This window comes from Cydia fagiglandana, chromosome 10, assembly GCF_963556715.1.
Source record: "Cydia fagiglandana chromosome 10, ilCydFagi1.1, whole genome shotgun sequence".
Taxonomy (NCBI): Eukaryota; Metazoa; Arthropoda; class Insecta; order Lepidoptera; family Tortricidae; genus Cydia; species Cydia fagiglandana.
The window spans coordinates 17,566,753-17,593,359 of NC_085941.1; the positions used below are offsets into that span (position 1 = coordinate 17,566,753).

The following is a 26,607-nucleotide window of genomic DNA, read 5'->3' on the forward strand; positions in this document are numbered from 1 at the left end:
GCCACGCTTACCGCATTCGGAGACAAAAAACACATCTTATCAATGAGATAACTAGATATGAATCAAACTAAGATTCTGATAAGAAAATACTTTATTTCGTAAAACAAATCACACATTTATGACATAGTCAACATCAATTCATAAATTCATAACATAATAAACAGTACCCGCAAAATATTACAAAGCTCAAAAAATAACCCAAGCTGAGGTAATCAAATGCGTCAATAACTTGAAAAGAAAATTGAAATTATAGAAGAGGAGAGAAATACAGTAAAAGAACCGAGAAAGAAGATTTTGCTTTACATTTAACGACCTCAACTTCTATATTTTTGTCATAAAAAGGTGTTAAAAAGCATCTTGCGTGTAATAGAAGTCAATACAAAATACTGCCGAAGTAAAATGATACGAAATTATAAGCTAAACTCAGGATACGCTAGGTAAAAGACAATCACAGTGATTAGAAGTCAAGAAATAAGAAAACATGATGTTTATATATAAGTACCTATACATAATATTCCTACTTCAACAACTAGTTTTACACTAAATTGTAAGATCACAATTGTCAGTCATAATGTTTAAATATACATACAGTACACGCACTCACGCTTAGAGAGAATATGGCAAACATGATCAGTCATCGAGTATTATGATAATTAATTTTTTACCTCAGCAGCTCGAACAACGGTACTTTGCTCACTGAGTGAGACAAAATGACATTCAAGTGACCTTTATAGTCAAATGTCATTTCAACATGCGGGGTCTAATACAAGTTCGATATACTTGGGTTCTATTATCTCTGTCCCTCTAGGTATGTTCTCACTGCTTAGGGTGAAAAATGTTGTGTACTACACGAGATCAAAGTTATTTACATCTCGTGCGCTTTTGAATCCCTTACTACGCTCAAGATTCTAAATTATAGAATCTTTCGCTTGCACGGGACTCAAAATAAGCACTCGAAGAAATATCAAACTTTGATCTCTCGTTGTACAAATAACTACTTATATCCATTTACTACAAAATCAAATGCCAAATATACTTTGTTTTTTTTTGGTATAAGAAAAAAGGTATACTATCGTGTCTTTTTCATTGAAAATCTAATTTAAGAATTAGTAAACTAGGGTAAATCGTCAATTACTGGCCACCGGCTAATAACTGGCCACCCTAACTAAAAATGAATTATATTCACCTATAATCAGAATTCATTTTAGTATAAGGTTTCAATAACTAGCCAGATTATACTAAAATGAATTCTGTTTATAGGTGAATATAATTAATTTTTAATTTAGGGTGGCCAGTTACTAAACAGTGGCCAGTAATTAATGAATTACCCTACTATTATACTTATGGAAGCAAAAGAATGTAAATGATCGTATACGTATATGATTATAATATGATTGTTGCATATTTGCCGTGAATAAAAAAAAAACGAAGTACATATCGCGAATTCAATGGAACGCTAAATATAATATCCTCCTAAGTCCAAGTCATACAAATGAACAATCCAAAATTTGCCACTGAAATTTGAATCTATAGTGTACGGAATACAGTTGATTTTGCATTGTTTGAAAATTGAACGAAACAAAACATGTAACTATTCCAATTGAATGTTTTAAAATTTAAAATTCATCGAACTGCATAAGTATAAGGTAGAACCTTGAGCCTTAGGCTATGGCGTTTTGACAACCACCATTAAACTTCCAACTTCTAGAGTCGCACCAAGAAAAGTCTGCAGCGGATTTGATAGCCCACGCAGAGTGTTATTTATTTATACGTCATAATTTCATAGAAGTTTGACGTTTAAAATGACACTTGCACTACGTGGGCTATCAAAATCGCTGCCGACTTTTCACGGTCTGACTCTATGACAACACGATATTTATAATATTAGCCAGACTCTAAAATCACAATAAAATTGTAAGTCAAAAGTAGACCTACAATACAACTAATTCTATAGTTCGTTTTTTTTAGCATTAGAAAGAACTTGCAAGAAGGTAAGCGATCTTGACATGTCTTTTAATTGAAAATCGCTTTATAAAAATATAAAACTATTACTTATGAAAGCAGAAGAATATAAATTATCGTATTAGATTCATAATTGTTACATATTTGCCGTAACTTATTTTTAAAATGTGTTTTTCAATTAAAAGACACATCAAGATTGTTTACCTAATTTCTAATGCTAAAAAAAAACGAAGTATAGTGCAGAGCTAAAGTGTATTTCCAGTTATCTGATTAAAGAGTTCATGTTTAGCAATGACTTGGCTGCCTTCGATTCCGTGGGCTCCTTCTTCTTCGCGGGGTCTAGCATGAAGCACTTCCACAGACTGAAATGAAACATTGCCGTAGAGTTGAGGATAAAGTAAAAATAACTGGTGTAATATGAGCTTCATTATTGGCAATGAAACGAGTGATGGTGGCCTAGTAGTGGAATTTAAAACTGTAGATTTTGGGTAAGAATCCTCAGCGTGTACCAATAAGTTTCTTGAATGATATGGTGTGTGATGTTTTTTTTATATCTTAGATAGATCCTGAAATGACAGCTCTATTATCCAATTATAGTGCTTGACTATGAATTTTGTACTAATATGACAAATCATTACTATAAATAGAGCAGTCATTGTCATTACAGTGTTTGAGATATAAAAGCAGAGCTTATATTTACCTCCTCAGGATTAATTTCCACAAGACTTCGGGCATCTTTACGATGCCTCAGCGTTTAGATACAATTTAGTAGCAATGGACACCTGGACTCATCAAAATGCGACTTTTATGCTGTAAAAATGACATGTCGACTTACCGCAGTGTCTCATCGGCACTGGCAGACAGCACGGTGGTACCGTCCGGCGACAACGCCAGATGTAACACTCGGGCCATGTGGCCGGTCAGCTCGGCCACCCGCGACATGAGCGGGTACTTCCAGATGACCAGCTGGTTCTGCGCGTAGCCGTGCCCGGAGATCAGCTCCTTGTAGTGGGTGCTCCACACGATGGAGCACATCTGTTGGGATAAAATGACATGTCGACTTACCGCAGTGTCTCATCGGCACTGGCAGACAGCACGGTGGTACCATCCGGCGACAAGGCCAGGTGCAACACTCGGGCCATGTGGCCGGTCAGCTCGGCCACCCGCGACATGAGCGGGTACTTCCAGATGACCAGCTGGTTCTGCGCGTAGCCGTGCCCGGAGATCAGCTCCTTGTAGTGCGTGCTCCACACGATGGAGCAGACCTATGGTGAAATACAGAATAAATTAGAAAAAAATAGTTTAACCCTTTATAAGGCAAAGTATCCCAGAAATTGTGCAAAATTGAACCCTATCATTTTGAAATAAAGTTCAAAATCAGGTGGGAAATATATTCCCTCTGCGTTCTAAGAATTGTTTTGAAAAAATATGCTACTATAAGTAATATTATAATGATAAACTATTACAAACATCGACTCTTAAGTAACATGTGACTGCCTCGTTTGCGTGTTAAACAAGGTAACAAAGGTCGACAAAAAAGTTTACAGTTGCCTGGGAAATTCCATAGCAGTTAAAAGTTTTAAGTAGATTATTCTGTTGTAAGTAATAAAATAAACACTACATTGTACAACAAAACAAGAATAGAGGCATAGTAGCAGGTATACGACGTACATCAGTGTTTTTTAAACTTTTTCATGATGTAGTTACCCCTTAGTACGAACAAAATGTTACGCTTATGATGTATTATTTTAAGGCTGGCAGAGGCTTCGCGACCCCCGTTTGAAAAACACGGGTGTACAGAATACCGACCTGCGACTTGGTGTCGACGGTGTTGAGGTTGGCGCCGGTGTTGACGTTCCAGATGCGAATGGTGCGGTCCGCCGTGCCGCCGCCCGACGCCAGGATGCCGCCGGCCCACGGGCACCACGCGAGGCCCTTCACGGCTGCCAGGTGTTGGCTGTACACGAATTTCATAGTTACTCAGCTGAACTGACATATCGCGAATTGTAATCAAACTTGCAACAATAAAGGCTTTCATTGAACAGCGCCACCTACCGTTTAATGTGTAAACTAAACTAAACAAATCGAGCCAGGATTCCAAGAAAAATCTTAATAGCGCGATGCAGGATTTTAACTACATGTAACAGCGCCATCTACCGTTTAATGTGTAAACTAAAAAAAATCTAATCAGGAGTCATGTCATTATCTCAAGAAAAATCTTAATAGCGCGATGCAGGATTTTTTAATACATTGAACAGCGCCATCTGCCGTTTAATGTGTAAACTAAACAAAATTAAATCGAGTCAGGAGTCATTATCTCAAGAAAAATCTTAATAGCGCGATGCAGGATTTTTAATACATGTAACAGCGCCATCTGCCGTTTAATGTGTAAACTAAACAAAATAAAATCGAGTCAGGAGTCATTATCTCAAGAAAAATCTTAATAGCGCGATGCAGGATTTTTAACTCATGGAACAGCGCCATCTACAGTTCGATATGTAAATTAAACAAAAATTCCTCGAGGCGGACGACACCATCGCAGGAAAAATCTTAATAGCGCGATTCAGGATTATATACAACACGGAACAGCGCCACCTACCGATCGATTTATAAACTAAACAATAATTCCTCAAGCGGTGGTCATTATCTAAAAAAAAATCTTAATAGCGCGATTCAGGATTTTAACAACACGGAACAGCGCCACCTACAGATCGATTTGTACACTAAACAAATATTCCTCAAGCCCGGGGGTCATTATCTCAAGAAAAATCTTAATAGCGCGATTCAGCTTTCACGGAACAGAGCCATCTAGCGTGCGATTCGTAAACTGAATTAGTAGTACTTACTTGAACGAATACAAATACTGTGTCTGCGAGTACCGCTGCCCTTGGGCGATGGGCCAGATGTTGAGTAGGTTGTCGTTGCCGCCCGACGCTAGGTAGCGACCGTCCGGGGACCATTTGAGGCCGCAAATCTATAAAAGAGTACAATTGATAGTAACAATAGTTAATTGAATTTGTTTTACAAGGGGGCAAAGTTGTTGTTTAACCTCTCGTGCTAATATTGATAATTTCAAAGCACGAAGGTTAAACAAATTTTGCCACCGAGTGAAACACAAAAAAATTCACCACACCAACACAAGAAAATGAAAAAAATGACTGTTTTTAAATATTCATAATTCCAAATCATCATTTAAAAGTCAATTCTACCGGCAAGCATAAGAAATCAATTCAAAATTTCCATTTGATTACTTTACCTCGCATGTGGATAAAATGAAACTTTCTTATCTACCTGTTTTTGAACAATCAAGAGAGCCTTTACCAGCTGGTGTGGTGAAAACCTTATAGCCCACAGGTGAATCTTATTTATACCTTTGCAATAATGATAGATGATAACAATACTCGTAGGTTATCTCTACTTTGTTTATTTTTAGTTAATTAATTTATTTTTCATAAGGCGAAGGTGATAGCGCTGGTGGCCTAGCGAGAACGCTGGTGGCCTAGCGGTAAGAGCGTGCGACTTGCAATCCGGAGGTCGCGGGTTCAAACCCCGGCTCGTACCAATGAGTTTTTCGGAGCTTATGTACGAAATATCATTTGACATTTACCAGTCGCTTTTCGGTGAAGGAAAACATCGTGAGGAAACCTGCATACATCTGCGAAGAAATTCAAAGGTGTATGTGAAGTCCCCAATCCGCATTGGGCTAGCGTGGGGACTATAGCCCAAGCCCTCTCGCGCTCGAGAGGAGGCCTGTGCCCAGCAGTGGGACGTATATAGGCTGAGATGATGATGATGAAGGTGATAGATGTAAACTGTCAAACCTCTTGTGTGTGCGCTGACAATGTGGCGACAGCATGGTCGCGTTGCCGCACGTCGTGGTGTATGATGGTTCCGTCGCGGAACCCCTTGATACTACTTATGTGTTCCAGATTCTGTGGAAGTAAATAAATAACGTACCTCTTGCGTGTGTGCAGATAGTGTGGCGACAGCATGGTCGCGCTGCCGCACGTCGTGGTGTATGATGGTTCCGTCGCGGGACCCGCTCGACACCACGTATGTGTTCCAAGCGAGAGACCCGACCCGGCCTGTGTGCCCGTCCATTATCTAGAAGTCAGTGAACGCATATATTTAGTATGGAAACCGCCTTTAGGAACATTACCGTTCAAATTCTCGGGCCAAATTAGCACACACACACAATTACGCCTACATTCAAATAGGACGACGCGTTTACAGAGCCTGTAATCAAAGCTGGTAAACAAAATAAGAGTCATCTTTATTACTCTAATGGTACATAGCTAAGTGTAGATGAAATGCATATAATGTCAATAACTACTAGTGATGTACCGACTATTGATTTGGCCGACTAGCCGACTAGCCGACTAATCGGCGCTCGAATGGCCGATTAGTCGGCCGACTAGTCGGCTAGTCGGCCAGATAATTAGTTTCGTATAAGTTCAGATAAAAAACAATAGTTTTGCTCCTTTGGTTGCGCTATTCATCATAATTTAGCTTTGCTAAAAGGTGTTCTCTACAGGTTCAAAGACCTATCACAAGAATCCTCGTTCAATTTCTGTCTTTAGTTCTTTTATTTTGCGATCCTGAGCAGACCGTCAGTACAGGAGGTATTTCCAAGGCTCTATTTCCCGTACGTAGTCGCCAGTTAAGGTGGTTCGATTTTCATACAAAATTCAATCAAAGCTCATTAAGTAACTACACACTATTAGTACATAAATATTTCCGCATTTATCTTCCTTCGAATATTCGTTTGCGCGAAATTAACAGGAAAACAATGTTTCATACAGAAATCATGCAAAAATCATAGTTAAATTTTCATCAATTTTACGTATGTGTGTGTCACAAATGTCGTGTACAGATACATTTGCGACGTTGCCATACCATTTCCGACGTTGCCGGGCTGACCACGGCGCGAATTTGGAGTGCCGTCATGTTTAGTGCAATTTTGTTGACACTGACGTTTGACAGGTACTTAATTGACCTAAGCGAGAATAAGTACCCGAAGTTCGTCAGCTTAGCTAAGAACTATCATGGCGTGTTATGCAAACAGTCGCTTTTTTGCTTACAAACGGAAGATTCCCGGTTCGATCCCCAGTCAATTGTATGCTGGAACATAACTTTTTGTATTTTTGTTACATCTAAATTTCGTATTGTTTTTTTATTTTTATTTAATTTTTCTTATTATCATAAATCGATTGATTAAGTATGGTATGGGCTACACGTATTCGTTTATTTTTGACAAAGAAAATTAGAAATTATACTCTACCTAATCTCTCTTATTTTTACAATCAGGACATCCTGACTGCAATAAAAAAGAGATATATAAAATTTCCTGTGGATAAAATAATGGATTTTGTCTATGAATGAAAAACACAATTATTACTATAGTTTGTTTTTTTTAGCATTAGAAATAAGGTAAACAATCTTGACGTGTCTTTTAATTGAAAAACACATTTTAAAAATAAGTTACGGCAAATATGTAACAATTATAAATCAAATACGATCATTTATATTCTTCTGCTTTCATAAGTAATAGTTTTTTGATTTTTAAAAAGCGTTTAAATCTGTGTGCCTAGCCAAGATGCCAGTCGTTCGCTCCGTAGCGAACGTTAGGGTAATACCTGTCTCTATCACTCTGCCATATTAATGCGACAGACACGGCTGCGCTTCGGTCGCTACGGAGCGTAAACCATTGGCACCTTGGCTAGGCACCCTGGTCATCTGGAAAGCGAAACACATACGGAACGCGTTTCTATTACTCAATACAGTGGCCAGTTGCAAATTCGGGCAAACTTAACTATACCTAAATCTGGGTGCCTAGCCAAGATGCCAGTCGTTCGCTCCGTAGCGAACGTTAGGGTAATACCTCTCTCTATCACTCTGTCATATTAATGCGACAGACACGGTTGCGCTTCGTTCGCTACGGAGCGTACACCATTGGCATCTTGGCTAGGCACCCTGGTCATCTGGAAAGCGAAACACATACGGAACGCTTTTCTATTACTCAATACAGTGGCCAGCTGCAGATTCGGCGGTAATCTTAACTATACCTAAATCTGGGTGCCTAGCCATGATGCCAGTCGTTCGCTCCGTAGCGAACGTTAGGGTAATACCTCTCTCTATCACTCTGCCATATTAATGCGACAGACACGGCTGCGCTTCAGTCGCTACGGAGCGTAAACCATTGGCACCTTGGCTAGGCACCCTGGTCATCTGGAAAGCGAAACACATACGGAACGCGTTTCTATTACTCAATAAAGTGGCCAGCTGCAGATTCGGTTTTAAAGTTAACTATACCTAAACCTGGGTGCCTAGCCACGATGCAGGCTAGTAGAGTTCTCTTTCACCTTCAGCAGAACCGGGAGATCCAAACCTACCTACTTTTCATCTAATAATCTCAAGAATCAGTGCATGATTCAAACTTTACCGGTTGCCGTGGTAAGACCTAGGATTTACCATATCGGTGTTGGTAAAAGCCCGAAGTAAACTAGTAAGATTTAACATTTCGGGCTTTTACCGATCGGCATCGGTAAAACCTAGGTTTTACCGGTAAATCCTAGGTTTTGCCGTACTTCGGGCTTTTACAGTAACATATATATAATAATTGCTCGTTTAAAGGTAAGATAACACAAAGGAGAAACAAAAAGAAATTACCTACTCGCACCAGTCTTGAACCCCAATCCTCTTGCACGTAGTTATTTCCACGAACATACCGTTACGCTATTGCAATGCAACATACCTACTTACGTTGTGTGAAATTGTCTACTACAAGGATCACGGAAACACTGTTTGCATGTGTGAGTAATACTAGGAAAAAGCGTGACAGCAACACTCCGTCGAATTAAAAAGGTGGTTTTTGCACAATGAAGTATTCAATGTTTACTTTAATTGTTCAATATTTATTTAAAGAGTGCGCGAAACATACTTTTAAGTATACAAATACCATGACCATTTCACAAAAAAATAAAACCTGAAATTTTGCAAAAGTGGTGCCATCTAGCGAGAGTTAAGTTTTGAGTAACCTAGGCGAACCACCTTAAGAGCCAACAGGAGTGGTCATTTCTCCATACAAACGTACACCTCGTTTTCCTCCGTGGTTTTTGAAGCTAGAGCAATGATTTTTTGAACACAGATTAATATTGTCAATATCTGTGTCGGACCGTTTTGCTTTATTTGATATTTTTGTTTTTTAAGGCGCTAGACCCCTTCAAATGCCGCAATGAGAGGCGTGGCATTCAAAACTGATATCAATTAGCCAAAAAAGCAAAACGGTCCAACACAGATAATTTCATAATCATTTAGATTTCCAAATTTGGTTACGATTGGTTAAGTTTTGGAGGAGGAAACAGAGGAGTACGAAACCTCGATTTTTGAGATTTTTACGCAGGATTTTTCGCCTTGTCCTTATCGCACTACTTTTAGGTGCCGCGCAACGTGCCCTGACTAAGTCTCTAAATTTTGCAATAACATTAATAGTTCCTCATGGCTCCACCATTAAAAAAAAACAAAACCTGAATAATAATAATAAAAAATAACTATCGAACTTGCCAATTAAATTACACGAGAATCAATTGAGATCGACCTGTAGAGGAAAACACCAGCCACCAACATATGATAACGATCAAACGGTCAATTATATGAACAAAAGTTTTCGTATGCAACCTGAATAGGTATTTTAGTAAAATAAATATAAAACATATGGTAAATATTGACTGTTGATTATTTCTTTTTTTTTGTTTTTCTTTCACTAATAAAGTGCCGACTAATCGGCCATTTTTGCCGACTAGTCGCCGACTAGTCGCCGACTACAAATGTGGCCGGATAGTCGGCTTTCCCGACTAGTCGGCGACTAGTCGGTACATCCCTAATAACTACCAATCAGCGACATTAATCCGCTAATAACCTTCTTGCTGTACGTACTGGCCGCTTAGAGTTCGCGGTTCATATTTGATTAGAATATGACTTGGACAGGGATAGGTTTATGCCATACAGTGAAGAACCAGTCAAATAATTCACGTATAATAATTTAATGCAGATTAAAAGATAACTAGTTAAAATGTTGTTATGAAATGACAGACTAACTCAACATAAGTTAATATATATCATTGTTGTATAAATGTATTCCACTATAATAAGTATTTTGTATATTTTATTATCTATCTGTATGGCAGTGCGAAGTCACGTTCAGGTATAGTCTGTCCGTTTTTCTAAGATCAAGTACGCCACAGTAAATGTATGGCGAACTTGATCTTAGAAATCGGACTGGCTATACAGTCTGCAAAATTTACATGGGTACAAGAATCGGGTCAAAAATATTTGAACAGGCGGAGTCACAATAAATCCCCACTTTCAGTTCAGAATATTTTATATGTATATAGCCGGTCAAGCAAGTTTGTCAGTAGAAAAAGGTGCAAAATGAAAATTTTGTATGGGACCACAGCCGTTCGCGCGCTTACATTTTCTAAATTTTCCGCTCTTTTCTGTGTGCATTTGTTAAATTCATTCAGTGAAAGCATGATAGGAAAAATGCATCTACATATAGGAGACCGGGTATGATTATCTCACGGGTTATATCTCATGAATAGAACATATTCTAGATGGTTTACTAACGAATGGCCCAAAAACGTTTCCCAAAGTATCACATCCCAAACTATGTTTCCCAAATTATCATTTCCCAAAAAAATGTTCGGCAAAACAAGTTATCGCATATTTTCAGTTAGCAATAGTCTTTTTTGGCAAGTTATTGTTTAGCAAATAATTACTTGGACAAGTTTCATTTTACCAAATATTATTTAGTCAAATGTATCATTAAGCATAACTTACATGTCCCAAAATATTGCATGGCATTCAATTTACATAGGTACCAATAGAGAGGAGGCTGCGGAATTTATTTGTCTGGTATTTAGCTGATCATTACATATATGTACATAGTAAAATGTAACGTCAAAAAAAACATTCCTCAAAAATATGTAGTAAATGATCACTAAAATTAAAACTCCATTTTAATATAAAATGATAACCTAATTTGTTACATCTTGCTATTCTATTAAAGCAAATAACACCAAAGTAATAATTGTAACCCAAAAATTGTAAATAACTACCAATTTTTAAATCACATTTTTAGTCTAAAATGACATGCATTTTTTTTTACATCTCGTTATTCTATTAAATTAATTAATCCATTTCGATGACCTTTTTCTAGTACACAGTATTTCGTTTCTGTATGGACGGCAGTTCTAACCTAACCCACTTTTCTAATAGCATTTCGATTCTGTGAGGGTCACAGTTCTAACCTAACCTAACCCACTTTTCTGGTAGTAGTTCCGTTTTGTGAGGATCGCAGTTCAAACCTAACCCAACCCACCCAAATTACGTAGAATTTAACGTACCTATATTAACATAACAAAAATTACTGTAAATAGATATGCTTATTTGTCAAATTTGCGAAGTGACAATTTTGACCAAACATCTTTTTGGAATATAATCATCAACTGAAAAATAATAAATAATTATAATTTAATTTGTTCAAATACTTCATTGTAATATAATCATCATTCTCTTGCCCTTGTTCCATTCACTTGGGGTCGGCGCAGCATGTCTTTTTGGAATATAATATTAGACAATAAAAAACGTTTGCTAAATAAGTTTTTGTCCTAATAACATTTGATAAAGTAAAATCATGCCAAATGATAATTTGACCAAATAAATTATATGCGAAGTGTAACTTTGCTACAGGTTTCTTTGGGAAATGAAACTATTGCGATAAGTTTATTGGGAAGTGAAATTTGGCGAAATGTATTTGGCCCAAACGAAAGTACACCATTCTAGATATCTTGCCAGGCATCCACTCAATTTCATGTCTCTCTAATTGGACGCTTTTTTCCATAGTTCTCTGCGAATAGCATCTTGTGGGAATCTGAATGGAAAGTAATGTAAAATGGCAATACCAAATTTGATTATTAATTTGAAATAACTAGGTAGTTTTTTTATAGCTCCATCTCATGAAATAAAAAAGGAAAATACAAATCTGTAAGAAGGAATTTATTTATAATTATATAGAAAATACCTAAACCAAACACAAGCTAATAAAATAGTCTACTTCATTTGGCATAACACCATCCCTATTATCCTCGCAAGTTAAAAAGTCGTATGTTGTCATGAAAGTCGTATGCAGTTGTTAAGTTTTAGCTTAGCACGGTAGTATTGAAAACAAATCGTCATGTTTTTTCCAAATTTTACTGAAGTTATCTGTTTACTACAAGTGAAAAGTGATTCCATTGTCCTTGGTATGAACTAAAATAACTTCTGCACCACTTCAGGACACATGAATACATATATTTTTATTACAAAAACGTTGTTTTTATAAATCAATTTAGCCATTTGTCACTGACTGTCATCTCGGTCGCGTACTGAGATTGCCAATCGAGCAGTTTGTAAGTACCGCCTATCGCGGGGTAGTTTGCGTTGGGTCATAATTGAGCGGACAGAATACTTCCATGTATATCATTTCGCTGCTAGAAGTAGATAAATATAAAATATTACATGTATTTGGATTTGGCCGATTTTGGAAGCTATTTCATGGAAGACTCGAATGTATAGCATTTCATAGATGGCCAGTAATCGCTGTATAGATGCACTGCATAATTGCTTTCCATCGTATTTTCTCGGAAACGTTCGTATTTGTCATGCTACTTCAGACAACCTCAGTACTTTTTGTTCCGAGACTGACTGAAAGAGCAAGACCACATGCACTACATCTGTATTTGTACAATGTGCTAACAAATGTGTACAATGTGTGTAACAAATAACATTAACACTAATCGAAAATGAATAATGTATCCGAATGGCATGTAAACAAAGTCTCTGTCTCATTCGAATCTATTATTTACTTCGAATTTTTCGATTGGGGTAAGTAAGCAATTGTCATCTTCTTAGCTACGGTCCATAACCACTTGTTCTTTAGCGCTTCGGTTACATTGTCTCATGGAATATTATATGTCGGCTGTACACACTCGTCGAGATCTTCTCGCCGAGAGTCTCGGCACCGCTCTGATTCAATCAGAGAAGCGCAAGACGATCCAAGGAAGAGCGAGACGAGAAGGGAGCAGCATGTCTCGTTCGCGGCCTGTCTTGGGGTCTCTCGACGTGTGTACAGCCCGCAATAGGATGAGGTTAATATGTTACCCTAAGTCGTTTGATCTTTTCGCAGTCCCACAGCTCGACGGTGGCCGCGGACGTTCCGACGGCTAGGTGCGAACCTCCGCCCTGCACCCATTGTACGGAGCACACCTAAAATAACAAAACATAGTCTTCTTCATTGCTTATATTATATTACATGCAATAAGAAGAGTATACATAATTTTGTTATCTTCTGTAACTTTATGTAATAAATAAGAGGTGAACCAACCATAAGGGCCCCCCTACATCTAGCGTCTTTCGAGCGTCGGCGTCTGTCGGCGTCTGGTCAGCGCTATGGAAAATGACGTCGCGGCGCAGTTGCGTCGACGTTGCGTCGAGCAGCGGCCATAGCGTTGTAGACGCCGACGCCCGAAAGACGCTAGATGTGGGGGGGCCCTAAGGCCGGCGCCCCACTGCTGCGCACGCTACATCCACGGCCCACGTTTTAATACAAACCGTGGGCAAACCCACGAAATTTTGTATAGGAACGTGGGTCGTGTACACAGCGTGAGCAGCAGTGGGGCGCCGGCCTAGCCTGGAGTGGAGTGGTCGGCGCGCCGAGTGCGTCCGAACATTTTTAGGGTTCCGTACCCAAAGGGTAAAACGGGACCCTATTACTAAGAATTCGCTGTCCGTCCGTCCGTCCGTCCGTCTGTCACCAGGCTGTATCTCACGAACCGTGATAGCTAGACAGTTGAAATTTTCACAGATGATGTATTTCTGTTGCCGCTATAACAACAAATACTAAAAACAGAATAAAATAAAGATTTAAATGGGGCTCCCATAGAACAAACGTGATTTTTGACCAAAGTTAAGCAACGTCGGGAGTGGTCAGTACTTGGATGGGTGACCGTTTTTTTTTTTGCATTATGGTACGGAACCCTTCGTGCGCGAGTCCGACTCGCACTTGCCCGGTTTTTATATCCTCCCACACAAAGCGAGCTTACGCGCGAGGCAATAGCCTCGCGCACAAAACGGCCAGTGTAGACGTGCTTCGCGCCCGTTTTGTGCGCGAGGAAATTGCGTCGCGCGTATGCTCGCTCTGTGTGGACCAGGCTTTTGGCCAAAAGTTAGATGTACCGTCTCAGAAGCCTCTAGAGCCATAAGCTGCTCGATCTGGCCGGTGCCCGCATTCCACAGGTACACGGAGTTGCCGAGCGCCACGGCTAAGATGTTGGATGCGCTCCAGTCCACTAGGTTTAGATCTGTGGGACAAAATATTGTAGCAAATCAACTTACGTTAAAATTATAGTGAGACATCGCACTTTATATAAATTCGTGCGGGCCAAGATTTGGATTTTCTGGCTGCTTTGACTGCCGTTAGAGTTAGTTAGTGATTCTGGGCATTTTCCACGAATCAACAACCATTGTCACAGGGCAGACACGCCATACATTAAAAATAATTTGCGTTTATATATGTGTACGCGGCACGTCTGTACACGCGTCATTGTGTACGTATGGGTAAGTCGCTTTACTGAGAGGACGCCAGAAGTCCGCCAGATCCATGTCGCGGCCAGTCGCGGGGCGGGGTAATGCGAGTCGGGGCGGGGCGGTGTATGATAATACTATTACTTGTGCCTATTTTGCGTGAAACGAGGTAGCGCTACTCTAACCACCTCAGCTCCTCCATGAAGCCTAGCAATGTTATCAGGTTGCTAACTGCCTCTTTTAGTGTGCACGGAGTCTCTAGTTATTTGCTCCTGTATACTTCTATCTGTTGCTAGAATGACCTTCCGCTTAGCTTCCTTTTCACAAGCCGTATTGAAACGGCTGGCCGGCTGGAAGAGATACGGCATCGTCCCCAGAGGTAAGGCAATTTACTCTATTGCATCAAGAGAATTCTAGCTCTTTTCTATATATCGTTAACGATTACACGACATTTAAACATTCCTTTGGCTTTGCCACAATTTTTAAGAAAATATCAAAATACTTACAGTAGTCGTCGAGAATTTCAGGAGCATCCAGAATCCTGTCCGGGGCTTGGGGGATGTACCTCGTAGTGTTCTTCACTGATGATGGCACCTTGGCCTACAATAGATGGAAGTTTAGTCCAAAATTAGGGTGTACACAGACCGAGCCACTTCACATGGCAATGTCTTTGCAAGGTGGCTTGTTGTGTGTGGACTTGCCTGATGAAGGATATCTGAATATTGGTAAAACAGATTCTGTTCAAAAGGACCAAAAGATTACTGAAACTGAGTGCTTCACTTTAAAGCTTTTGTAAAGGTGATTTTTAGGGTTCTGTACCCCAAGGGAAAAACGGGACCCTATTACTAAGACTCCACTGTCCGTCTGTCACTAGGCTGTATCTCATGAACTGTGATAGCTACACAGTTGAAATTTTCACAGATTATGTATTTCTGTTGTGGCTATAACAACAAATACTAAAAAGTACGGAACCCTCTGTGGGCGAGTCCCACTCGCAGTTGTCCAGTTTATATTAGATAATAACATTTAAATTCAACTTTGCTGATTCAAATAAAAAAACATTCCATCATCAACCTGTGAGTAGACCACCCGCAGTCTATTCTGGTAGCCCTCGGGTGCCGCTGGAGCCTTGCAAGTGTACTGTAGAAGGCGCCCGGGCTCCATGTCAGTGAGGGCTCTTCCTATGGCCTCACCGGCCACTTTCTGGGCTACCACCTCTTCACCTTTGTCATCTTCGCGGCTCATCTGAAAATATATCAATCAAAGCATTTATTTTCATGCACCTGAGGCTCATAGATACATACCTTACAAACTAACATATATATTTATAATAAAAAAAATTTTTTTTGAGTAATATTGTTGTTTTTGGTTTTCCTGCTTTGAATAAAAATTACACTTGATATCTTCTCTGACCATCCCCCCCCCATTGAGATCATTCGCGATATTTTTCTTACCCCCACCCCTCCTCTAAACGAACACATGATTTCTGGATGACCCCTTATCAGGATAAACCTACCATGTAATGACACAAGTCATAATTGGAGTTACTTCTCGAGGGGATGAATCTGTCAGCCTTGTTCGGTGTTTTAGATGCCTTATTTGGAGTTGGAGTGGTGGAGCGCCCTGGAAACAAAAAATATTCTGCATTATTTAGGTGCAAATAGTTCAGAAAATTTTCAAACTACTAAGGTTCCTACATATTTTTTATAAAAGACTGTTAGGTTCATTCATACATGTTTTTTAGGGTTCCGTACCCAAAGGGTAAAACGGGACCCTATTACTAAGACTTCGCTGTCCGTCCGTCCGTCTGTCACCAGGCTGTATCTCACGAACTGTGATAGCTAGACAGTTGAAATTTTCACAGATGATGTATTTCTGTTGCCGCTATAACAACAAATACTAAAAACAGAATAAAATAAAGATTTAAATGGGGCTCCCATACAACAAACGTGATTTTTGACCCAAGTTAAGCAACGTCGGGAGGGGTCAGTACTTGGATGGGTGACCGTTTTCTTTTTGCTTTTTTTTTTGCATTATGGTACGGAACCCTTCGTGCGCGAGTCCGACTCGCACTTGCCCGGTTTTTTACATACAGGTTAAAATTACCTGGCGACTTGTTCTTAGAAGGAGTCTTCTTCCCTTTTTTGTTTTCAGAACGGGTCGGAGTCTTGCCCGAGTGCACGCTGTTAACGCTCTGATTGGCCGATAACGACAACTTCTGCATAGACTGGTTACACGAACTTATATTAACGTTGGAAGAGTTCTTAAAAGAAGCACTCAACGATGGATTTATGTTCTCGTTATTGCTTTTCTTGGCCCATCGCTGAGGTGGCCCTCGAGTTATAGGTCCGTCCATAGTAGTAGCTAAACTATTCAATTCATTGAGATAGTTGAACTGTGCCATCGCTGTATTCACGCAACAGCACGGGCGGTAGCAATCGGCCTCAAGTATTTATTCAAGAAGTTAACTAGTAACAACACTAACACTATATAATGCGCTTAGCATTAGAACGCTTAACGCATAAAAATATTTGTGTAAAATATGCACTTCTGAAAGTACACTAAAATTTAACGCAACAGAGTTCCGTTAAAATTTAAAATCATTTCAGCGCAGCTGTCGAACAAAGCGAATGACATTTACTAGATGTTGCCAACCGCAAATAAAATAAGGGAGACCGTTTCTTTTTTCAGTTGCATTTACTTTTTTCTTTTGAAGATCTTGTAGACAATTGCCCACATATACATAAAAAAGTAATAAACGAATACAATTTTGTATGATTTTCAAGTATTGATAACGCGACATCAAGTAAATGAATTTCAAAGAGTAGTATAAAAATGAAATTTATATGTGGCAAAATAACTACCATTCAAACAAGGCAAGGCCATATTTCATACATAGATTTTAAGAATTTAAAACTGAATTAGAGCCAATCACAAATCAGACTTTTTGTTTGTTGACCAATAGAATCAATAGGCTTCGTTGACAGATTGCGAAGAAAACAAAAGTGCATTAAAAAAAGAAAAAGATGCATAGAAAATACAATACAAATGTGCATTACCCACGAATGCATCGAATAATACACTTGTTTGTTTGGGTTATTTCGTTTTTTTAGTGCTGAATTTAGTTCTTTCATTACATGATTACAGGAACGTTTGTTGTGATGTATTTGCAAGCTAAATAAACAAGTACTGGATTGCGGTTGCCATCGCGGGGTGAGTTTTTTGTTGTTTATTTGAAACTTTGTGAACGGTTACAACAAGGACTTACCACTAAACTAATCACATAATGAAATAAGTATTCGTTAAGTAATTTCCCATTTATGTAAGCTCATGGCTCGAAAACATTCATGTGTAAAAACATGCATTTCAGAGTGTAGTTACGCTGTGTTTTCACCCCTATGCAGTTTTGCTCTGATAATTTGTACATCGCAATTATTTATTCGAGTCGTGATAAAACGTGAATGAAATAGGAAGTTCTTTATGAAGATATCATTACTGTTCCATGATAACAACTTAGAAAATTGTTATGCCAGTATATATTTGTTGTAACAAAGGAATTTCAGGATATTATAATCTATTAGATTTACATTTTATTCCTACAACTTATAAGGCAATTTATTTTATAAATAAAATACGTTCATGAAAATAGTTGGATCTATAACAACTAGTGACCTAGGTACTTATTAGCTTCTGCAAATCTTGAAAACACTATATTTTTACCTCTAAATTTTATAAGTGTTAACACTGTTTTCATAGTAAACAAAGAAAACAACATTTAACATGTTTTCTTTGTTTATAACAGAAACTAAATCAGTTAAATCAAGTAGGTACTGCTTCTAGTTAAGAGATTAAACCCCTTTTGGAGCCCAACAATAGGAAATATGAGTCACATATCAGTTTAAGGCAACAGTTGTTGTTTCAACTTTTAGTTATGGTCATATTGTGCCTAGTGTCAATTCCAATCATATCTGTATTATACATTATGCCAGTAAACTGGTAGGGAAGGTCCAGACAAGTCCTGTGCCCTATTTATCAAAAGTTTGTAAATTGGAAGACCCTTTTTAATAGATTTTGTTAGAAAGGGACTTCCACTTGTATTACAAGTTTTGAGAAATGGGCCCCTGGACCAGCCTTGTGAAACATCATGCTTGACTTGCCATTAGGCATTGTCAAATACTTAATAAAGATTAACCTTTCATATGCTCCGGTCAAAAAGTGCTGCTCCTAAGCATACCAACGGTTTACCCCGCTTTTGAAGTTGTCCGAAACCATCTTTCATACTAACATTTATTATTATTACTCAATCTTACTGATCACCCTTAAACGTTCACCAGGTGCCCATTTTAACCTACATTATTTACAACTCTTGCGATAAAGTTTAAACTAATGATTAGTGAAGGAAAACAAAGTTACAATACATAATCATGTTATGTATGATTATCTAAATCTCATTAGTTCCTTTAATCATTTTGCTAATGATAATGACTAGTTGAGGCTGGTTGACTCAGTTTAAACTTGCTTAAAATAATCTTCATCTTTTATTTGTTAATGGACAAAACTGATTATTAGATAACACGGAGGAAATAAAGGAGAAAAAACGGAGAAAACACAACAGCAAATTAAGGAAATCAAATTCAGTGCAAAACTTATTATAGGTATGTCTGTGTCATTAGGTATAATAGGTATTTAAATAAAAGTAAACAAACATTTTTTGCATTTTCGGTTAGTTATAACATTATTAGTTAACCAACCAAATACAAAACCGCCTGGATCTGTCACTAAACGAGCTGACTTTAACCTACATTATTTGATTCGGCCGGCCGGCGGTCAATGACACTGTGCGAGCAGGACAGCAATATAATTATGCGCGTGCGATAGAGATAGCAACAGGTGGGTCAAGGTACGAAATTCTTCGTGCTTCGCGTCCTTACACAACACAACACACCTCGCCCTCTTAGCAACTTCAGCTGCTGACTGTGTATAAGTAGGTGACATTCAAAATAATCTGTAAGGCTAAGATCGGCTCTTTGTCATTTGTCACCATGCCTGTCGCATTCTAACAGATATGTTAGTGTGAAAGTGACGCATGACATTACAAGTGATAAAAATGCGACCATGATACCGGTTCTGATTACAACTATGTTATCAAAAAAACAAGAGTGTCTACAAAAGTGCCTAGATTGTTTTGAACAACTAGCCAGATTAGCATATTCTGACTGCACCATATCTCCCATGATAAAATAAACATAACTGGATAAGTTTCTAGAAATTATACTGATGACATGCAAAATTATAGCTGACCCCCACTAGGGTTGTTTATAAACAAATGATAAACAATTAGTAATAGTATTAGGTGTCAATTTTTAACACGCATTTCCTTGAGTGATTAATTGTACCACTTTGTAATTGTTTTATTTGTATTTATATTATACCTAATCATTATCCCCCTTATTAATAAACGCGCTACAAACCTCAATTAGTTAATAATCGTTTGTCCTTATCTGTCATTTAGACTTATGTGTTTGTAAAAAAGGGATAAAATGTAATTTAACTAAATTAGCCCCGTAAGGTTTTATGAATAAAGGGGTATATATGTGACGTTTCACGGCAAAAGGTACCTTATGGCGTCTGACGCTTACGTCGCATAGCACCGCAATAATATTGGAGCGACGTTAATAATAGCGTAAGCGCCAACCGCGATAAGGTGCCTTTACTCGTGGGACGTCACATATGTGTAAGTACCTACTTCATTATCCTTAGACCGGCTACATACGTAACGATAAATCGTTGCGATAAAACTGTGCAGTCCGACTGTGCAGATAAATCAAACCGTGTGTATGACAAATCGTTGTCGATTATCGTAACACGGTTCGATTTATCTGCACAGTCGGACTGCACAGTTTTATCGCTACGATTTATCGTTACGTGAGTAGCCGGGGTTAGAAGGCTCGGGAGGTTGATGTGTACTGTTATCAAAATTAGGTTAAATACAGATTTAATTTTTCAAACTGGTAATTTAATTTTATTAGGTTAGTGTATGTAGCTTGTACCTATTTTAGAGTCCATAGAGGCTAACGCTATTGAATGGCAGATTCTCTGGAGACAAACAATAAAGAATCCTAAACTTTTGAGGTTAAAGTTGCAATTTCAGTGGCAGAGCATGGCACATCAGCCAACGTTGTCATTGAAATTAAAACTGTAATAGAATCAAACTAAAACTGATTATCGTTCTACCTGGAAAGTGGACACCGATGATTCTAAAATCCAGTACCTTCGTCTCTATTACTCCAATAAGGCAAGAAAAAAGATATATTAGAGACAGAGATAGAAGATCTTCGTATTTTTATGTTTGCGGTAGCCAGTAGCCTCCCTTATTCGTTAGAAAAGCTTTTCTGCAAAGCATGTACTATGTAATGTCTATCATAGAATAAGTAGGGTAATTCGCCAGTAACTGGCCACTGTTAGTAATTGGCTACCAAATGAATTCAGTATTCACCTATAAACAGTATTCATTTTAGTATAAGGTTTCAATAACGGGTGCGTATCGATGGCTATAAACATTTTTATTATAATATCAGTTGCAATAACGCTTATTTAGTATAATTAATAAATGATATAACAACACTTAATATATTTTCATATGATATAAATAAATTATCATTTTATATAAAGATTAATTGATCTAATTACATTTAGCATAACATTCTTCAAGTATCTGCCTATTTTCTACACTGAATTTATGATATAAAGTTATTTCATCTAAAGTAGAATTGCTGATATAATGTATTAGATATATAATTCCACATTCGTTATTACACACTAGAAAAAACGACTATTTCTACATATAACGAACTGCTATTTATAACTAGGTAGGTAATAACTAATAAGGTTAAGAACTGCGACCCCTACACAAAACAAACCTCTACCAGAGTACTAGGTTAGGTTAGGTTAAGAACTGCGACCCCTACACTAAACGAACCGCTACCAGAAATGTAGGTTAGGTTAGGTTAGATTTGCGTCCATTACACAAAACAAACCACTACCTAATCTGCGTTAAACATTTATATATGTCGTCATAAAAAATACCTTTACTATATTATTATACCGAATAATGCTTATATAATAATACTTGTATAATAAATGAGCATTATATCACATGATCGTTATAATAAATGAGTGTTATATCAAAAGATAATTATACAAAATGATATGAAACATTTTAATAATATACCAAATGTATATTATACAAAATGAGTTATTATATTTTCTGAAATTATATTAAATGTTGTTATATCTACAGAAAATATATTAATTATTTTTATATCGATCATTACACACCCTTCAATAACTGATCAGCCTTCATAACTAGCCGCCTTATACTAAAATGAATTCTGTTTATAGGTGAATATAATTCAATTACAACAGTGGCCAGTAACTGGCGAATTACCCCTATATCACAAGGCAGTATAATGAGAATTACTATCAACTAATTGTAATAAAAAAATCTGCACATCTACTTTAATTTAAAACAGAAGACGAATGGAATAAAACAATCATTATTCATTAGTCATTCCAGAATGAGTAGGTATTTCACGTGTAGCCAGACATGTTCTTGACCAGTTTAGGTAAATACCGACGCTCCTAGTGGTCAGGTGGCGGCACCGTTTGCCTAGTCGGTCATCGCGACTGATAAAGCGGCCGTGACATAGTGACAGAGACAGATAATGATGTGTTGACATTTCTAGTATTTACGGTGTTTGAATAGCATTCGGTCTATCTTTGGTACATACAATAGTTATATTAGGCACCTTGCTTGGAGGGTCTGCCATCTTGTGACCTAAATCGAAGACTTAGGCCCAGTTGCACCAACCACACTTGACAGACTGATCTACAACACTTAGCGGAGAACTATGAAAATTCCCATACAATAAAATTTAGCGAACTCTTTAACGGTGACAGACGGTGCAACCGACCCTTAGACTTGTCTTAGTGTCTAAGCGCAATAAGCAGATGTTGCCAAGGCAGGGCAAGGACAGTTAATATGGCCAGGGGAAATACCTATGTGTTTGGCTGGAGCTGAACTGACTCAAAAACAGTTCTTGGGTGGTTACAAGGCGACTCGAACTGCTGGAAGCCATTTGTGGCTAACATAGTGATATGACACTAATAAAAGATGTAATGCCCGCAAACGGGTGGAAGTACGTTAAATCATCATCATCATCATTCATCGGATAATCAATCGGCTCATTAATCGGCTCGAAGGACCAATATTCGGGTTGCGCGCTGGATGGCGATGAATGTTAAAATGCTCCCTGGCGACCCCCTTGACTTTATAACCCGGAAAAGGACATTAGGATGATAATTTTTACCTTGGAATCCATTCCCTAATAGACCGCGAGCCAGGAACAGATTTCCATGACCAATCGCCTATATATTCATGTGATCAACTGACGGTCTTTTCACCGCGATTCAACCGGCTGACTATTTTTTTATCTATACTATATCTGACAAAGTATCAAGCGGGAGGCGATGACTGACGGTGACGATATTTGCTCCTGGCCCGCGGTCTAGATAAGGGAGTGCAATATATTTCTGTATAGATATAGCTATTGCAGTCCACGGGCTCCAGAAAATAAATATAGAGCAGGCCACTGACGAGCCTTCCAAATGGATGCCGTTACAATGGATTCATCCAAATGGACGGCATCCTAATACTAAACATTGTACGTTTTTGACATTCACGGACCGATTTTGGAATGTAGCCACGCTATTTGGACTGTTGGAAGGCTCGTCAGTGGCCACCTTAAGTAGCATTACGTGTTGTCTTGATGATTCTCCTACCCGATGCTGGGTTTTCCCACGAAAAACAAAGATGCAACGCATTTGGGTGCCCTTATTTCCTAAGATAGCGAAATCGAAACTGCTGGGAATTAGGTTTTATAAATACGACGGTTATCAAACTAACCAAATAAACTTCAGAATTAAGTGTTGTTTGTCTACAATAATGCGTGTTTATGTTTTTTAGGGTTCCGTACCCAAAGGGTAAAACGGGACCCTATTACTAAGACTTCGCTGTCCGTCCGTCCGTCCGTCCGTCCGTCCGTCCGTCTGTCCGTCTGTCTGTCACCAGGCTGTATCTCACGAACCGTGATAGCTAGATAGTTGAAATTTTCGCAGATGATGTATTTCTGTTGCCGCTATAACAACAAATACTAAAAACAGAATAAAATAAAGATTTAAATGGGGCTCCCATACAACAAACGTGATTTTTGACCAAAGTTAAGCAACGTCGGGAGGGGTCAGTACTTGGATGGGTGACCGTTTTTTTTTTGTTTTTTTTTGTTTTTTTTTTGCATTATGGTACGGAACCCTTCGTGCGCGAGTCCGACTCGCACTTGCCCGGTTTTTTACGTTTGTGTTTGTAAAAATTGGCTGCACGCCAGATCTCCCGGTGCAAAGAAATATTTAGGTCATTATAATTAGTTGTTAGGCACTTTATTTGTTTAGAATTGTATTGTAGCGTCGAGGATGATGTTGATGTCTCCTGCAATTAGAAAATATCGTGCGGGTAGGACTAATGTTGGTAATTATCGAAATTAAATGTGGTTATTTTGGTATCTTTAATGGCTCCTCTACACGATGGGCCAAAGCCGGCCATTCCAAGGGACGCATTTATGCGTTAGAGGGAGCAAGTGATATTGCTATCTCATTCTACCGCATGGCTGCGTCCCTTGGAGTGGCCGGCGTTGGCTCATCGTGTAGAGGAGCCATTAGGCCTGTGCACCCCGGATTGCGTGTGCGTGACGCCGGTGTGAGCCGCACACGCACACATCACGCAAGCGCGGATGTGCCGTCTCTCATAACGATCTGTATACTACAACGCCGCAGCCGGCAGCCGCACGTGCACGTCACGCACACGCGTTGTGAACAGGCCTTAAAGATACCAAAATAACCACATTTAATTTCGATTCCTTTAGAATGCAACACACACACAGAGAGCGCTAAAATAGCAGGGATAGATGTTTTGGTATTATATTTAAATTGATCTGATTGCTGATGGTGTGACATTGGAAGTACTAAGTTTAAAACGTCACTGGCTGCCGCCAGTGATGTCTCCACGATTGAACAAATTGTACAGAAATTATGTAGAAACTTAATATGACGTCACACTAATTTTAATTTTTAACAAGCAGAAACGTCTGCGAACGATGCTATTAAGCTTAGAATAAATTTAAAAGTGGAACAATTACTGTCTTGGATGAGACTTGAACTCACGGCCTCTGGATCGATACCGCAGCGCTCTGCCATCTGAGCCACCTCACCTCATCCATAGCCAGCAAAGCATAGGGTATCGATCCAGAGGCGGTGAGTTCAAGTCTCACCCAAGACAGTAATTTTTCCACTTTTAAATTTATTCTAAGCTTAATGACGTCACACTATCAAGATCGACTCTGTCATCCTTTCATTTAATTACACAAGTCGTGTTATCACGTCTGTCTTGAAGAGGGTCAATTAGTGATTACAAATTTCCACTTGCAACGGTGCTGACATACATTTCGCTGTCATTAACCCCCAATGTTAGTCATCGTCTTCCATGGCATCCTTGATCTGATTATTTCAAGATTTTTGGAAGAACGTTTTCAAAGCTGGTACTCGTATTAGGTAGGGGAAAGCCATTTCGATTTATCAATTGACTATTCCTTCATACTATGCGCGGGCTTCTGGGTGAGGCGTCTGTCATCATTCATCTCTCATCTACTTAACCAACTACCAACATAGAGTTAGACCAAGATAAGTCTGCAGCGATTTCGATAGCACACGCAGTGCAAGTTTATTTTAAATGTCAATCTTCTATGAAATTATGACGTACAAATAACACTTGCATTGTCTGTGCTGTCAACATCGTTGCAGAGTTATCTTCTATAACTCTACTCTTCCCAACTTGTTTTAACCTTTCTCTATAAAATTTTATCTTGTGCAAAAATCAATCTTTTAGCGTGATGTCATCTGCTCTCGTAAGATTATTATTACTACTTCTGTTTATTTTTCGTTTTGATAAGCCGTATCTCGAACGAAAATGTTATCACATAGCAACTCTGTCACTGTTAACAGGTTATTAACCCCTCATTATGAATAGCTCCACGATGAACACATCAATACGACAAGCTCCTTACGTCACTGCATCCGAGCCGGCCTTGGCAATGATCTGCCGGAGTGCCGAATCATTTGAATTGTGTATGCTTCGATTGTCATTCTATACTAAGAAGTATGGCGCCTTGGTACAACCAGTGTACGCTTGGTCTAAGATAACTTACGATTATTACTGGACTTGAGGTCTATATATACTGGGAAATAACTTATAGGCCACAACATTTTGATATTAGTGTATTTTTAGTATGTAGGCGGCGTTTCAAACAAGGTCGCGAAAATGAGGCATTTGAGGCTCATTTTGTGTACAAATTGGCTGTTGAAATACAGCGTTTGTTCTCGTAATTATAATTCTTTGTAGTTTTGTGTCTTTAAGCGAGTTTTGGAGTGATAATTTCGTAGTTTTAACTTGGATGCTATAGCGTTCGGTAGTGTGTGTGTGAATTTGTGAAGAAGTATCCTTGTTTGTCAATTTCAGTGAAGAAAATAAATACGAAACTAATTAAAATATTCAGTGTTTTAATAGAACTTAATTCTATTGATTTTGATAACAGTGAATTATTCCGACAAGGTAATAAGTTTAATGAGGACGTTCGTGTCGTTCGTGTGCATAAAGTGCTTCTTTAGACCCTTCATTTTTATCTGTCGATACTTGCAACGAAATGACATTAACGGCAATGAAAGAAGACTATTTTGCGGACCCTACCTTTTCCTTAAACTCTAGATACTTAGTGCTTAGTGTCTAAGGCGAATGTGATGTCACAATCACAATGATATAGGTAATGTTATGTAGTTGCGTACCTATAAAACAAACAGCGTTGGTTTTTTTTGGAAGTGAAAACTTCTTTAGCGGCGCTGAGCACTTTTTGAGGTGGG

The 26,607-nt window shown here is 38.5% G+C and overlaps 2 protein-coding genes across 2 annotated transcripts in view; one reads left to right on the forward strand and one right to left on the reverse strand.

The window, feature by feature from the left end:
• Positions 1-1,903: 1,903 nt before the first annotated feature.
• On the reverse strand, positions 1,904-17,162 carry LOC134668014 (cell division cycle protein 20 homolog). Its single transcript, XM_063525455.1, has 11 exons — positions 16,690-17,162; positions 16,100-16,206; positions 15,658-15,828; positions 15,090-15,183; positions 14,236-14,360; positions 13,162-13,266; positions 5,920-6,066; positions 4,809-4,936; positions 3,772-3,919; positions 3,028-3,227; positions 1,904-2,324 (listed from the first exon to the last, which is right to left on the reverse strand). The coding sequence occupies exons 1-11, from the start codon at positions 16,985-16,987 to the stop codon at positions 2,225-2,227; spliced, it is 1,623 nt and encodes a 540-aa protein (XP_063381525.1). The 5' UTR covers positions 16,988-17,162; the 3' UTR covers positions 1,904-2,224.
• Positions 17,163-17,617: 455 nt separating this feature from the next.
• The window catches only part of LOC134668002 (uncharacterized), a 46,547-nt gene continuing 37,557 nt past the window's right edge, over positions 17,618-26,607 (forward strand). Inside the window, exon 1 of the mRNA XM_063525436.1 lies at positions 17,618-17,796. The gene's annotated coding sequence lies outside the window, so the exon portion shown is untranslated. The remainder of the gene's footprint in view (positions 17,797-26,607) is intronic.